At 49.0% G+C, this 14,902-nt stretch overlaps 1 protein-coding gene across 3 annotated transcripts in view; it reads left to right on the top strand.

Moving 5' to 3' along the window:
- The window catches only part of SMOC1 (SPARC related modular calcium binding 1), a 153,385-nt gene extending 148,543 nt beyond the window's left edge, over positions 1-4,842 (top strand). For 2 of the 3 annotated variants that reach the window (XM_079127110.1, XM_079127112.1), the window contains exon 12: positions 2,995-4,842. In XM_079127110.1, the coding sequence (XP_078983236.1) occupies positions 2,995-3,011 (17 nt within the window). In that variant the 3' untranslated portion in view covers positions 3,012-4,842. The remainder of the gene's footprint in view (positions 1-2,994) is intronic. The other variant, XM_079127111.1, reaches the window with a different exon arrangement.
- The last annotated feature ends 10,060 nt before the right edge of the window (positions 4,843-14,902 follow it).

The raw sequence follows: 14,902 nt of genomic DNA, 5'->3' as shown, positions 1-14,902 counted from the left end.
TTGATCTGTTCTTGGTCCCCTTCCCATGCTGGGAGTTCTGGCCCATGCAGCACACAGAAGCCAAGAGAAGGTCCAATGTGGTGATCTTGGGTCCCCAGAGCTCAGGGGACCCTCTGAAGGCATGCCAGGCACTGACATCTCTCAGTCCCTATTGATTCACAGCACCTGAAGGAACAGTCAGGGAAGACTCTGAACCAGAATGCAATATTTAGGGGGGTGCTGGTCAGATTCAGGCAGGGATGGGTTTTAAGTTCAAGTCATCTTCACAGTTTTGCCCACAGCGGCCCATCGGGTGCTTTGGATTGCCACTGTCATTCTTGGCTCAACGGATCTTTCTGCTCTGCTCACCTCACAGGTGGCGGCGCTAGGGAGAGCGGAGGACGGATGACTCTAGGCCTAGGAGAGGAATGGAGGACTTTAGTCTGAACACATGGACCTGGTTCTTAATCCCAGCTCTGCCACTTAACTAGCTCTGTAATCTTTGGCAAGTCCTCTAAACTGTCTAAGCCTCATGTTTCCTCATGTGCAAAACGGAGACAAGAGTATCCTCCTTATGGATTTGGTGTGAGAATATAACAAGTTCATGCATGTGAGGAACAGCCTGGTACCTGGTACTTACTGAATGCACAAAAGAAATTAATAGTAGTAGAGGAGCCCACCTAGGGGCCCAAGACACAACACCCAGCCTCCCATCCCTCTGCTATTGCCAGTGGCAGAAAAGCCACTTAGGTCCATAGTACGAAGCCATCCCAAGGAACTGCACCCCTGCCCAGGTCATCTGATGTCATGTGGTGCCCTCTGGTGGGCTAAAAGGGGCTTACATGCTCGGTGGGGTACAGGAGGGGTGGGGAGCAGACGTGGAGTTTGCGATGAGTATAGTTTTGGGTCTGAGGGACCTTTGGAAATGTCACATGAACACAGCTCTGTCCACCAACCAGAGCTCTCACTGAAAAGTGAGGCATTGTGAGGGCTGGGCCTCTTTCTTAGCTGGCCGTTTCCAATGGATGAAGCCTTTTCATCAGGGTTATTGTCACCACCCTGTGAGCAAGTGGAATGGAAGCTAGTGCCTGCATGTTCCAGGAGCATCGACTCTCCCTTTACATTTTCTGAGGATGCCCCCTGCCCCTGGGCTCAGCCTTTCCACTCTCCCCTGTCCTGCCTGGTGGTCCAGAGCACAGTGTCAGAGGCCGAGACCCAGGTCTGAACTGGCTTTCTTGCATGAAAGCTGTGCCATCGTGGGTAGGTTACTTGACATCTCCAGGTCTTGGTTGTATCACTATGAAATGGGGATAATTTTATCACTGTCATTTAAAGTTGCTCTGAGGATTGGGTGGCGGATTCCTGACTGTACATTGCGCTTCTTGAATCTCACTCGGTGGCAGGACTGCTATGGGCCTCCTGTCTGTCTGTGTGGATCTTTCTGTTCACCCCTGAGAGGAGCAGCTGCTGGTTGGAGCAGAGGAAGGATGGGATCTAAGGCCAGGCAGCCTGGCTCTGCCCCTTCCCACCCGCCTGCCTTGGGCCTGTCGCTCTATATTTCTGTCTGTGTCCTCATCTACAAAACTGGATAGGCCAGAATGAACAGTGGGTGCTCTTTACCCCATGCTCGGTCTCTTTCTCAGGTCTTGAGGAACGTTTGGGACACCGAGCTATGGGGTCACATGACCCACAGCTGGGCTTAGATTCTGTAGCGCTGTAGTTCCCCCAAACACTTTCTCCCTATGAGTTCATTCAGCCCTCAGGGCAAATCTGAGGAAGACCAAGCAGAAGCAGCACAGCCATGCTCCTAATTCTATTCTCTGGGCAGATCCAGAGGCCTTTGAGATGTGTCTAAGGCCACACAGAATGGCTCAGCTCCTAGTGGGCTTCCCCAGCTCCTTGCTTATCTTTTGGGAGGCGAGGGTCCTGCAGTAGCAGCACAGCCTGTCTCCAGAGCTGCTTGGCACCCCGTGGGAAGGAGTGCATGTGAGCGGAACAGGCCTTGGACCTTGTAGAAACCACTCAGCCTCTCTGAGCTTTTGCCTCCAGATGCACCAAGTGAAAGGACCAAGATTCCTTCCATCTCTGACATTCCATGATTTGGAAAGTAAGATCTAGAAGGTTATACAAATGTTCACTAACACAAAAACCCTTCTCAGCTAATAGCTGAAGAGGTCCCAAAGAGGGCCCCACAGGGCCTTGGCCTTAGGGAAAAAGTGGCTTTATTTCAAGGTGCTGGCCAGCAATGGGGCTCACCCAGGCAGAACATGACCAGAGGCTTCTGCAGAACAGGAAGTACAGCCACACAAGTCCTGGCTCTTTCCCAGCTTCATCCCTCACTGGAGGTTATAGCAGGCAAGGACCCAGTATGGAAGCGCTACCAGTTCTCAGGGTCAAGGCCCTCCAGGGTCATGTTCCTTTTTGTTTCAAGTAGCTTTGACAGCTTCCCCAGGGGAAATGGGCGGGCACAAACCCATTCAGGAGGTCTCCTTTCTGAACTCTGCACTTGCTCTGTGGGTCCCCTGAGGAAGCCTTGGTGGCACAGTGGAGGCAAAACCACTGACCCAGTGACTTTGGCTTCATTTTCAAAATTTTTGCTGAACTCATGAGAGAAAGATGGAGTTCGTGCTAAGAGGATTTTGCTGTTCCCACCTGTCAACATCCATGCGCCATTTCCTCCTGAGCCCCAGGCTGAAAGGCTGGCGTCTGGGGGTGGTACGATACATGCAGAGAGCATGCCCACCCTGTGCTCCCCAGGCAAAGCCAAGGTCTCTGGAGTGCCAGACCCATTCCAGGTGACTTGAGCTGCCTCGGAGTGGCAAAGGATGGGCTGGTAGAACGTGCTTATTTGCAAGTCTAGGCGACCTGTGCCGCCCTCGGCCTGTCTTTGACAGCGGCTGGAAAGAGCTGCCCTTGTGTGGAAATGGATCGACACAGCTGGATTTCTCAGACATCCAACTCTAACTTTTTGCTTTTATCTCTCCTTCTTTTTTGCACTTTCCTTCCCCCTCCCAGTAGGACGCCTCGTCTAAGGAGCAGAAAAGCAAAGGACGGTGGAGAGTCCATGGAGGCAAGATGACCACCAGACACCTAACTAACCCTCAGCGCGGCCCGCGGCCAGCCACATCCCGTGTAACATAAGTGGTGCCCACCATGTTTGCACTTTTAATAATTCTTATTTGTGTGTTTTCTGGTTTCATTTGTAAACAACCAATATCTAATACCAAGTGGGAAGAGGAAAGGGAAGAAAGACTGTGTTCTCTCTCTTATTGTAAGTTTTTGGATCTGCTACTGACAACTTTTAGGTTATTGGGGGGAGGGGTGTTGTTGGGACTGAGAGGAAAGAGATTTATATACTGTATATAAATATATATGTAAATTGTATAGTTCTTTTGTACAGGCATTGGTATCGCTGTCGGCTCCTTCCCCTCCCTCGCCCGGCTGTGGGTTGTGGGTACTCTGGACTCCCAGTCCAGGTTTCTAGAACCTAGGACTCTATCTTCTCCCTACCTAGATTCCATGGAGGCTGACCCTTGTGTGCATATTGACAGGAGCTCTGCGATTGCTTTGCAGATGCCCCTGGCTCTCTTCTGGCGGGAGGAGTGTACTGCCTCGTGACATTAGCTATCAAACTTGGCAAGTCACCAGGCCCTTGGCCTTCTGGAGGGAGGCTGAGTTGAAGAGAGATGGGCATGGCCCCTGGAGAGGAAGGGAGCCCCGATGACGTGAATAGTCAGCCCAGGCCCCGGTTCTCACATGGCCCAAGCATTCCTACTATCCAGGTCCCCGGGGAGCCCAGGGTCATTCAGAACCTTAGTATCTTAGTGATTCACTGAGCAAGTTATCCTCCAAAGATTTGCATTAGGTCCGTTTCAACATTCCATGTTTAGTACCTACTCTGTGGGGCATGAGGAGGGAGGCAAAGAAGAAAGGGACGTGCAGTGGGGCCTTTTATGTAGTATGTTTGATACCTAAGAAACCCAGGGAAAAGGACAGAAAGCCTGCCGACAGCAGAACACCAGCCTCCGACACGTGCACAGTTGAGGCTCCCGAGCGTAGCTCACCGTGGAGGTCACACAGGGTTTTGACCTCCACTCTCCTCCCACCGTCATCCTCCGTGATCATCGCAAGCTTCCAGGCCAATTCCAATTCCAATTCCAAGCTTCCAGTCAATTCCAGAAGTCAAACAAACGAGTCTTGGGTCTTCAACTTCTGCCCGGTACAGAAGGGCAGGAGTAAGGAGCAGTTATGGGAATCCAGGCCTACCTTTCCAGAATGTTACCAGGATTCCAGGTGGGCTACCCAGCCCTTGGGGCAGATGCAAAGCTTCATCTGCCAGAACTGCAAGTGATACTTGGCTCCTTTTCCCACAGGCAAATGTGATGACAGTGAGGGAGGTCACGTAGCCCAGGACTTGTGTCCTCACCTGATTGCTCTTGGCAATATGGCCTCATTTTGTATTCCATCCCCTACATGCATCTGTCTTGGCAAATGGTTTTCCATTTTGGGTCTGGAAGGCATTGGCCCCATCAGCACTGCCCCAGTGGGGGAGTGGGGCTTCTTGGGACTTGATCTGATGGGGTCTCAGACTAGAGAAAATTCTTGCTATATTGGAGAAAGTCTTGGGGAGAGCCAGTGGCCCTGTCCTGAGGTGGTAAAGCGGAAAAGAAGCCCCCTCCTACAACCTCGACCAGGAAACAGCATGCTAGAGCTGGATGAACCTTGCAGGAGACCCCAGCCTCGTTTGCTGGCTGGAGGAAGCGTGCACACACAGAGAAGACACCTCCTTGTAGGAGTGCAGACTTCCCAGCCACCTTCTCTCTCGCGTTTGTGCACAGGCTGTGTTGTGTGGTTTTCCTTGTGAGGCAGGGAGGGTGGGAGGGAAACGATTTGTAGCTTGTTTTATAAAAAATAAAAATGGGTAAACCTTGGCAGCTGTTCTCTCTTTCTTTGGCGGCTCCCTCTGATGGAAAGGTCTCCTTGTTTTCCCTGGCCTGGATGCTCTCACTGATCCCAGGAAGTCTGGTTGCTGCTAAGGTGGTGTAAGGTGGTGTGCACTTGTGTGCGGATGCCCGATCCCTTGGCCTTTGCCTACAGTGTGTGTGCATCCTCTAGGATTCTCCCCCTTACCTCTACCCATGCAACCGATCCAGGGGATCCCTCCCCCGCCTTGGGGTCTCCTGCCTCCAACCCAGCACTGGACTAGTGGGAATGTTGCTGCAGAGTTTGGGAGGGAGGACAGTGGTTGGTGGGGCAAGTCTATTCTGTGGCTTCTGGCGGCTGGGAGTGAGTGTGGTGGCCATGATCCAGATCACAAGACCCTAGGCTCAGAAGCAGGTGGGAAGTAGACCTGAGTGGGGTTTGTACAGTCCATGCCACAGTTCTGTGGGGTGCATCCGGGCTGAGGCTGCTGAAATGGCTGCTGATCAAGATGGGGATTGACAGCAGGGCTGGATGTTTTCCTATGTGGCTGACATCTTTTTCTTTTGCTCTCTCTCCGTGCACTCTCTTCTCCACCACCCACTTGAGATTCTTCTCTAGATTCCTTTGGCTACCCTCTGGGCCCTTGTCTTCAGCCAGTAAACAGAAGATACTTCTGTAAAACTCTCCAGGCTTTTCTGCAGCTGAGTTCCTGGGGAAAGGGTCTAAGCACAGGAATGTGGTCACACAGGCCCCTCCTCATCCAGCACTTTCCCCCATCCCAGTCGCTCTGCAGCTTCAGAAGAGGACAGCTGGTTTGCTGCATGCTTATCACATGTCAGACCCTGTTCCAGGCCTGTCCTGTGTTACACCACAGCCTAGTGATACAGGCATCATTGTTCCCATTTCACAAGTGGATTCAGGCTGAGGAGCTTGTTGACTTGCTGGACCCACTCAGTCATGACAGGCAGAGCAGGAGTCACCCTTATAGAGTTTCAGACTCCAGGCCTGCAACTCTGCCTGTTCCCTGGCTGCTTCCCTTGAGGGGCCAGAACGGCAACCTTCTCCCTGCTGTGCGGCTTAGGGGCTGGGTCAGCAGTGTGCACATTTTTTTACTCTGGGCAGTTAAGGGTCTTGTTAAAAGTCACTATTTGGCAGAGACCCATCACAGTCTTCAGGGACTATGAAGAAAAATAGGAAGGCACTGGCCCCTGTTCAACCTCCCTGGGAGGCTTGGGGTTGACCCAGCGGAGAGACCCAGCCTGATGTAGGAAGGGGGCAGGCCTGAGCTCACCCATAACCATGGGGTGAGCCTGCAGCCCCATTCTGTCATCCTTTGCTTTCTCCAGGACCGCAGGTCCAAGAGTCAAGAAGAAGTGCAAGACAGATCTGTTTCTTTTTATTATCCAGGAGGCTCCTGAGCCACATGCTGTCTCTGTTCGGGAAGACCCTGGGGATCTTCTCTGGAGATGTAGAGGAGTGACTGCTGCTAGGACCAGCCATCTTTTCAGGGCTCCTGTGGTATTGACAGGGGAGGGACCCCAGGGCAGTTCCCACAGGAATCCAAGATGGGTGGGAAGCTGCCAGCACCACCCCTGCATAAAAAACCAAGAGGAAAAACATAGCTAGGCTGGCCATGTGCCATTTATGCCCAAGTTCCGGAATGAACTGCAAGACCACAGTTTTGCTCACCAAGGAGACCAAAGACCATCCAGGCAGCCTGACTTTCTGGAATGTGGCATTTGGCTTTTACCTACCATACAGCTGGAGACAGGTGTTGTGGTTTAGATATGAGTTGTCCCCCAAAAGCTCATGTGCGAGAGACAAAGAAAGTTTAGAGGTGAAATGATTGGGTTATGAGACCCTTAACCCAATCAGCATATTAATCCCCTGATAGGGATTAGCTGGCTGGTAACTTCTGGCAGGTAGGGTGTGGCTGGAGGAGGTGGGTCCCTGGGCCACGCCTTTGGAGTTTATATTTTGTCTTTACTGAGCAGAGCTCTCTCTGCTTCCTGATCATCTTGTCCTGAGCTGCTTTCCTCCACCACACTCTTTCGCAATGATGTTCTGCCTCACCTCAAGCCCCAAGGACTTGAGCCAGCCTTCTATGGACTGAGACCTTTGAAGACCATGAGCCCCCAAGTAAACTTCCTCCTCTAATTGTTCTTGTCAAGTCTTTTGGTCCAGTGGTGAAAAAAAGATGACTGACTAAAAAAGATAGGAAAAACTCGATCTTTTCATGCAGTGTCTCCAAACCAAGCCTGGAATCCTTGGGCCTAGATCACTAGTACCCTTTGTGCAACTTCCATGAATTGAAAAGAAGGGCCATGATCTCTGTCATATGTCACTCTCAAGCGACATCCCACCAATACAGCCTCAGTCTCCCGCTTCCTGCTGTGCACCACCCCTTTCCCCTTAATAGGGTGCACTCCATGAAAACCCTTTTATCTATATCCTCCTTACCAAAATCTTGACTCTGATAATTGATGATCCTGTATATGGTAGGCCAGGTCTGTCTGCAAGTCCAAGGTCACCCTGATAATCCACATGCTTGATGGTAGAGGTGTGCACTGCATACCTGGGTGTGATTTCTCTGCACGGTGATGGACAGTTGTCAAATTGTTCTCAGAAATCGGTCAGGAGAGACCAGGATGAGCTGCAGCAACACACATCCCTCTCAATCTCTGTGACTTCAGATACAAAGGTGCAACATATTCATCATGTTTTAGCAGAGGTACTTCTCTTCATTGCCCTCAATCAGGAATCCAGGCCAAAGGAGGCTTATCCTCCATGTCTGTGGAAGCAGAGAAGAGGAAACATGGTGACTATATCCTGGTTCCCATCTGGAAGTGGCATATGTCATGTCGCTCACATACTAAAGCAAATCGCATGGCTCCAACTGCCTCCAAATCAGTTGATAAGTGTCTAGAAATAGAATCAGAAATATGGAGTGAACAAATCTGGCAGTTACTACAGCATAGATTATCTTTGTGTTTTCTTTTCTATCTTGATTTAAATGTGAAATTGTTACACCATCTAAGAACAGAGACTTTCTTGTCTCCGTTTGCATGGTGCATTTTATACATGTGACTTCTGACAGGTCAATCACATTTATAATATTGACCATAAATGCACTTTTGTGAGCTTTCAGCTGCCAACTGGAAACTGCCTCTCAGCTCTCAGAGACCCTGCAGACCTGCCATCCTCAGTATGAGCAAGTTAGAATGAAGGGGAGGCCCAGGTAACTCTGGAGGAAAGTAGTTGGTTGAAGATCTCAGTGCCTTGAGGTCTGAATGTGGAACTTTGGTTTCCTGTGTGATCGTTACTCAGTTGTACCTGTTGAGGCATCCTTCCACTGTGCACCAGATCCTTTAATGACCAGCCCGGACTATTCTCATAATTTCCTGGTCACTTCAGTTACTTACAAACTCAGTTCCATTCAGTTACAAATCTTCCATCTCCAAATTGACTTAGATCCTCGTCCCCTCCCTGCCCTGGCACAGTCTTGCTGGGAGGAGAGGAGCAGAGCTATGGGCAGGTTCTGAGTCACTCCCTCCTCCACTTAGTCATGACTCCACCTCTTTGAGGTGGTGGGGTTAGGAGGAGGGGAAGGAAGAACATGAGGGTCTCTTAACGGTTGTAACCCTCTCCCTTTACTGTGGCTTTGCTTTCCCACCCGGTGGCAGGTCCCCACATGCTGAGCGCATGTCAAGTCCTAGGGTGGTGACTCCCCACCTCACAGGACCTCGACATGGGCAGGCCAGCCCTGGCTTGACCTCTTCCATATTTCCCCATGTCGACATATCTCACATCCACTTTGTTCTAGGGACTCTGACTTTGTTTTTTGTTTTGTTGTTTTGTTTTTATTTTTGTGGGGCTAAGGATCAAACTCAGGGCCTTGCATGTGTTGGGCAAGTGTTCTACCACTGAGCTACAGGACCCCAGCTGGAGACTCTGCCTTTGGTTTTTGTACCAAAGATGTAGCTCTTCCTGGCTCCCTTCTGGAGTGTCTGTTCACCTGTGGGAAACACACACAGCCAAGCCAAATGGTGGGAGTGCAGGCTGTTCCTCGCCTGCCCCTCTCTTGGCCCTGAGCTCTCTCCTCTTCTCTTTAATCCCTAGAAGTGATTTCTTCAGAGCTTCCCCATGTTTCTGATTTCAAGGGGTGGGGTGCGGGGGAAAGAAGCGACCTACATTTCTGGCTCTCTCCTTCCTTTCTCTTTCCAACTCTCTTTTACAGATGGGGATGGTGGCTAGTTGCAGAGATAATTCAACATTATCTTAGGGTGGGGTGTCAGTCCCCAAATTGTTCTTTAGGTTACAGGATGCTTAGTATCTTTATATTCATAGTTTGGGGTTCTAACCACCAACTCCAGGAAACAGAAAAGTCCCATCACGGTGGGTTTAATGATAGATATAAGGAAAGTTGATCCCAGAGAGAGTCGCCCTGCCCCACCATGGAGGATGAAGCCCCCTGGGTTATGAGCCCACAAAACCCCAGCTGCTCCAATTCTGGGCTCAGGAAACCCAGGCTGCTGCCATCGCAGAACTCTGTTGGGCTTGCCCTGGACAACTCTGTCCTTGGAGGCCCAGACTCCCATCTGCTCAGGCCCAGGCAGGATCGCTGAGGACCCACTCATCCCCACTCATCCCCACTCCCCACACAGGCCTCTGTACGGTACAGACACATCCTCTAAATTCCCATGACCAACCCGTTCCCATGGTGACATAGCCCTGGCAGTGCTGGTACAGTGGAAGAGGTTGGCTCTTTTTTGGGGAGGATGTCTGGAGATATGACACGGCACTCGCGTGGAGACCTCGGTCCTACTGCTCCCGCCCTCCCCTCAGCCAGTGTTTAGCTGTCCTTTCCCATAGCAGATCTCTTCCCCGCTCAAGACAAGAGCTCGGATTTTTGGAGGGTTATTCTTAAGATCCAAGGAGGAGCCATGCTGGGCTGAGCTGACTCCAGAAGATATGCTCTGACTCTCTTGTACATAGGCCCCTTCAAAATCCTTGTCTGGGTATAAAATGGGCCCAGTAGAGACTTTCTCAGGCTTCTGCAAAAACCCAGAAACCAGAACAGGACTTCTGGCTTGGAGAAGGAGGGTCGGGAAAGATTTTCATTCTCCTGCTGCATCAGCAGAAGATGGGAGAAGGTCTAAAGGGCCACAGCTGGAGCCCAAGTGAGGTGAGATCAAGGGCCTTGTGGATCTAACCACCCCACCATGCCATTTTCCCAGGTGTCTCAGGGAGTCCTGGACTTCAAGCCAGGAGGCCAACCTCTCATCCTGGTTCAGCCATCGGACTACTTTAGTTAGGCCTTGGGTGACTCCCTTCCCCTTCTATAGACCCAGACCATTTATGTCTGGGCTCTTCCTCCTGCTGCACGTGAGATAAGCAGGTCTTGAGTTCAAGGAAATTTGAGTGTTTCAGAAGAGGGGGAGGCACAGGCAGAGAGGGAATGGGGTTCAGACAGGCTGAGGGCCAAGAGGGCAAAGAGGGGTTGGTACAGACTGGGAAGAACACAGGATGTACAGCTTCAGGACATGCACAGCATGAGAAAGACTTCTCGGAAAAGATCCACATCATAGGGACTGTGCTTAACTGTACAGGAAGGGGAAATGAGGAGTATGCATTAGAGGAGAAATAAGATGTAGATGCAATAAAAGGTAAAGGATGGACAGGAAGTGGGAGAAGAAAGAGAGGGTGTAACGAGGGATGTGGCAGAAGGGTCCCTGGGGAAGGGGTCACACTGGATGATGAAGAGTCACATTAGGCTGGCTGGAGGGGTAAACATGGTGGGGGCAGGAAGGACAGAGTAATGTGAGATGTGGTGAGGGGGTTGGCGGAAGGACTTGGGAGGAGGGCAGCGCCTCAGCTGGGAGAAACGAGCTAGAAACAGGCTGAGTGCCTGTGATAGGCTGCTGGTGTTTGAGGCTTTCATACTGCATCTAGAAAGGTCCAGAGGGCAGCATGTGGGCTGTTTTCAGTTCAGAATAGATGCTCAGGTGAACTGTGGTTACACTTGGAATCTGCTGCACTATTTCAGGCTCAGGCTCTAGCCCAGGTTTCTTGCAAGTCCAGGTTCCTGGGCACATATGCATAGGTGTCCCACAAGCCCTGCTACCCAACATGCCTAAAACTGAACAAGTTGTCTCTGCTCTCCTCCTGTCAGTGCTGGGTACAACCAGCCAGCCACTCCCAAAAGCCTACTGTTCCTCTTTCCAGTGTCCCTATCTCCCTGTCCAAGCAGTTCACTATCATGTCCAGTAAACTATCCCTCCTTATTCCCTCTCCTCTGGGCCCTCCTCTCCATCCCTGTTGGCCCATTTTCTACAGCAGCCATTGGTCAATCTCTGCTCCATCCATTCCACCTCAATCATCCACAGTGTAGACAGCTCACATTCAGCTAAGGAAGTCATGTCAGGAGATGTCCTGCTTGAAGTTCCTCAGTGGTTCTGAATAGGTGATATGGGCTGAATTGGGTCTTCTCAAATCCCTGTGTCAAAACCTAACCCTTAACGTAGACTGTATTTGGAGATGGAGCCTTTGAGGAGGTAATTGGGATCAAATGAGGTCATAAGGATGGGTCCTTGATCCTTATATGGACTATGTGTAAGTAGAGGCAGACACACCAGAGATTTCTCTCTCTCTCTTTCTCTCTCCACACACACACACACACACACACACACACACACAAAAGAAAAGCCATATGAGGACATGATGAGAAGGCAGCTGTCTCCAAGACAGGGAAGAAAGCCTCACCAGAAACCAGTCCTGACCGCACCTTGATCTTGAACTTTCAGCCCCAGAAGTGAGAGAAAATAAACCTCTGTTTAGGCCGCTCAGTCCGAGTCATTTCGTTAGGATGGCCTGAGCAGACTAGTACAACAGCTTCCCAGTATTGCCTTAGTTTCATTGGCAAGGCTAAATATCTCGATCTAGTCCTGACATTGAGCCACGGTTCCTGTACACGTCTTCCTGGGAAGTGCACACATCCCGTTGGTGTGCTAGTGACACACTGCCCTGGCATGCTTCCAGGTCAGCACTGCTACATCCACTTTCAAGGCACCCTCCAGGTCACATGCATCACACCGCTCATGCCACGTGTGTTCAAGGTCTCACATGTCATGCCTCTGCCTGGAAAAACAATAACATCAGCAACAGCATAAATAATCACAAACCTACCAGGCAGTGTGACACAGAAATTATATCGGTTATGTAGTGTAATCCCTCCCACATCCAAAAATAGATAACATCTTAGTTATGCAGTTGAGAGAAAACTGCTGTACTTTGGGACCTGAGGTAACAAGGTCAAGTTCATCTTGCCTGTAATCTAAGAGTTGGGACTTAGGTCTCCACTCTTTGCTTTCTGCCATTTTATACAGCACCACTAAATGGCCCAGAATATGCATCTTCCATCTGTCCTTATCTGGTGAAATCAAAGTTAGCTCAGACATTATTCTGCCATCACGAATCTCACATGCTTCCTCCTGAATGATCCCAAACTACCCTTTCCTGGCCTCAGCTACAGCCCTAGGCTTTCAGAAGGAACATGGAAATTAGAGTCTCTATTTTAAGTGTTTTTCTTAATTCATCTCTGGAAGAGCAGTCAAGGAATACCTTTGAATTGGTAAAAATATTATCTTTTTGTTAGATTTTTTAAAAGGAATTAAGAAAACAAACTACTGTAATTTTTTGGGTTAATGTTGAAAACGCCACCTGAACATCACTCTTTTTAGGAAGCATCCCTGGCTTCTTTGTCCATTATAAGCTGCTTCAGCATCTAATGCTGATGTCTCTGACTTCTAATGGTTTGCAGGTATCCCCTCCCACATTATAATCAACAGTTCTCCTGTCCGTTCCTTCCACTGGACTGGAATCACTGCCTTGACCTTAGAATACCTTGCAAACCTGCATGAGATGTTTACATGGAAATAATCATGAAATTAGCACATTTAAAAATAATATTGGGGCACAGTGAAAAACTTGACTGGATATTGACAGAATGATTACTAACTTTTTAGTTATGGTAACAGCATTGATTATAGTTTTAAAAAATAGTCCATGTAACTGGGTATGGTGGCTCATGCTGCTTATCCCAGCTACACAGGAGACTGAGGCAGGAAGTTGCAAGTTCAAGGCCAGCCTGGGCAACTTAGAGAAACCCTGTCTCAAAGGAAAGTAGAAAAAAGGGGAGGGGGGTTGGGATGTAGCTCAACTGTAAAGCGCCCCTGAGTTCAATCCCCAGTACTGCAAAAAAATTTTTTTAAAAACCCTGTCCATTTATTTTAAAAATACCTACTTCAGTATTTACAGATGAAATATTTTGATATCTGGAATTTGCTTCAAAATAATGGGAGGCGAGTTGATTGGATACAGGAATGGAAGAAACAAAACTGGTCGTAAGTTGATCACTGTATTTGGAGATAGAGCCTTTAAGCTGGGAGATAGTATGGAGAAGTTCATTATCCTAACCGCTTTATTGTTTTACATATTAACAATTTTCCAAAACAAAAGTTAAGCTACAAAGAGATGAGATTAGGTAGGCACACAGAAAGATACTGGGGCCGTGTTTAAAGAGCAGCGTTGCTATCTTCATGTCTGAACAGGTACCGTGGATGATAAGGGGGGACAGGGCATAATGGTTTGGAGCAGGGGATCTCACACTTGAGGGTGCAGCAGATTCCCTCGGAAGTCCTGTTAAATGGATTGCGGGGACCCAGTCCCAGAGGTCAGGAGTGGAGCCTGGGATGAGACCTTAGAATTTTCATTTCTAGTACATTGGCAGATGATGCCGACGTTGCTTATCTGGGGACCATATTTTAAAAAAATTACTGGCTCATAGTGTGGCTTCCAGTGTCAGATGAATCCACGTACACATTTCAGTGCTGTTAAGATATAGTTGTGTGGACTCTGGGAAAATCACTTGTCTTCTGTGTCGACCTCTGTAAAATCGCGCCATCCTTTCTGACAGGGTGGTCATGGTGATTCAGTGGGACAGTGAGGGTTAAGCACTTGAAGTGGTGCCTAGATCACTCACAAGGCCTAACACAATGTAAATACTGTGGGTCGGCCTCTTTCTCTTTCATATCATTGATGAACCTTGGTGATGTGGCGAGCCTGAAAAATTATTTTTTCTTATGCTTCTTATTTATAAGAAATTTATTTATTAATTTATTTTTGCAGTGCAGGGAAGAGAACACAGGGCCTCCCATATGCTAGTCAAGTGCTCTACCACCAAGCTCCATCCCCAGTCCCAATATTCTAATGTTTATACATAAAAAAATCCCAAACTTTCTCAGGTCGAACACTTACCTTGTGATAGATCCAGAATCAGAATCCACTTCTTTCGACCTTAGTAGTTTCAATTTATTATGCAGTAGAAGAGGACTCATATGAATGAGAAAGTTCATTAAATGTAGAAGAAGGGGCTTGTCTACTGAAATCTCCACTAGTGCGTCACATCGGTATCTAAAAAGTGAGGTTTCAAAAAAGATATAATAACATATACTTGCTAAGACTGGAAGTAGACCTGATGAGATGCACATGCCATTGTAAAATGGGCGTGTGAGGACCGCATCAGGGAGAATAACTCCTGGAGGAGAAGTGAAGAGAGGCAGGGCTGTTTAACATCAGTAGCAAAGCCACCGGGCATGGCAGGGAAGGCAGGAGCCGTGGAGAGAGCTCCCATTCCTGGGAGTCCTCCTTAAATCTCAGACCTCCTTCTTTTCACCTAGGAGTTTGTTGTTGTTGTTTTTATTTTTAAAATTTTTTATTTTATTTATTAATTTTTTTTGTACCAGGCATTGTATTTGTATTTTTGTATTTTTATTTAGAGACAGGGTCTCACTGAGTTGCTTTGTGCCTTGCCATTGCCGAGGCTGGCTTTGAACTCACGATCCTCCTGCCCCAGCCTCCTGAGCTGCTGCTGGGATTACAGGTGTGCACCACTGTGCCTGTCTCATCTGGGAGTTCTTACTACAGTCGACTCTCTACATCT

This window comes from Sciurus vulgaris, assembly GCF_902686455.1.
Source record: "Sciurus vulgaris genome assembly, chromosome: 2".
Lineage (NCBI taxonomy): Eukaryota > Metazoa > Chordata > Mammalia > Rodentia > Sciuridae > Sciurus > Sciurus vulgaris.
This window is presented reverse-complemented; position numbering and strand designations above follow the sequence as displayed.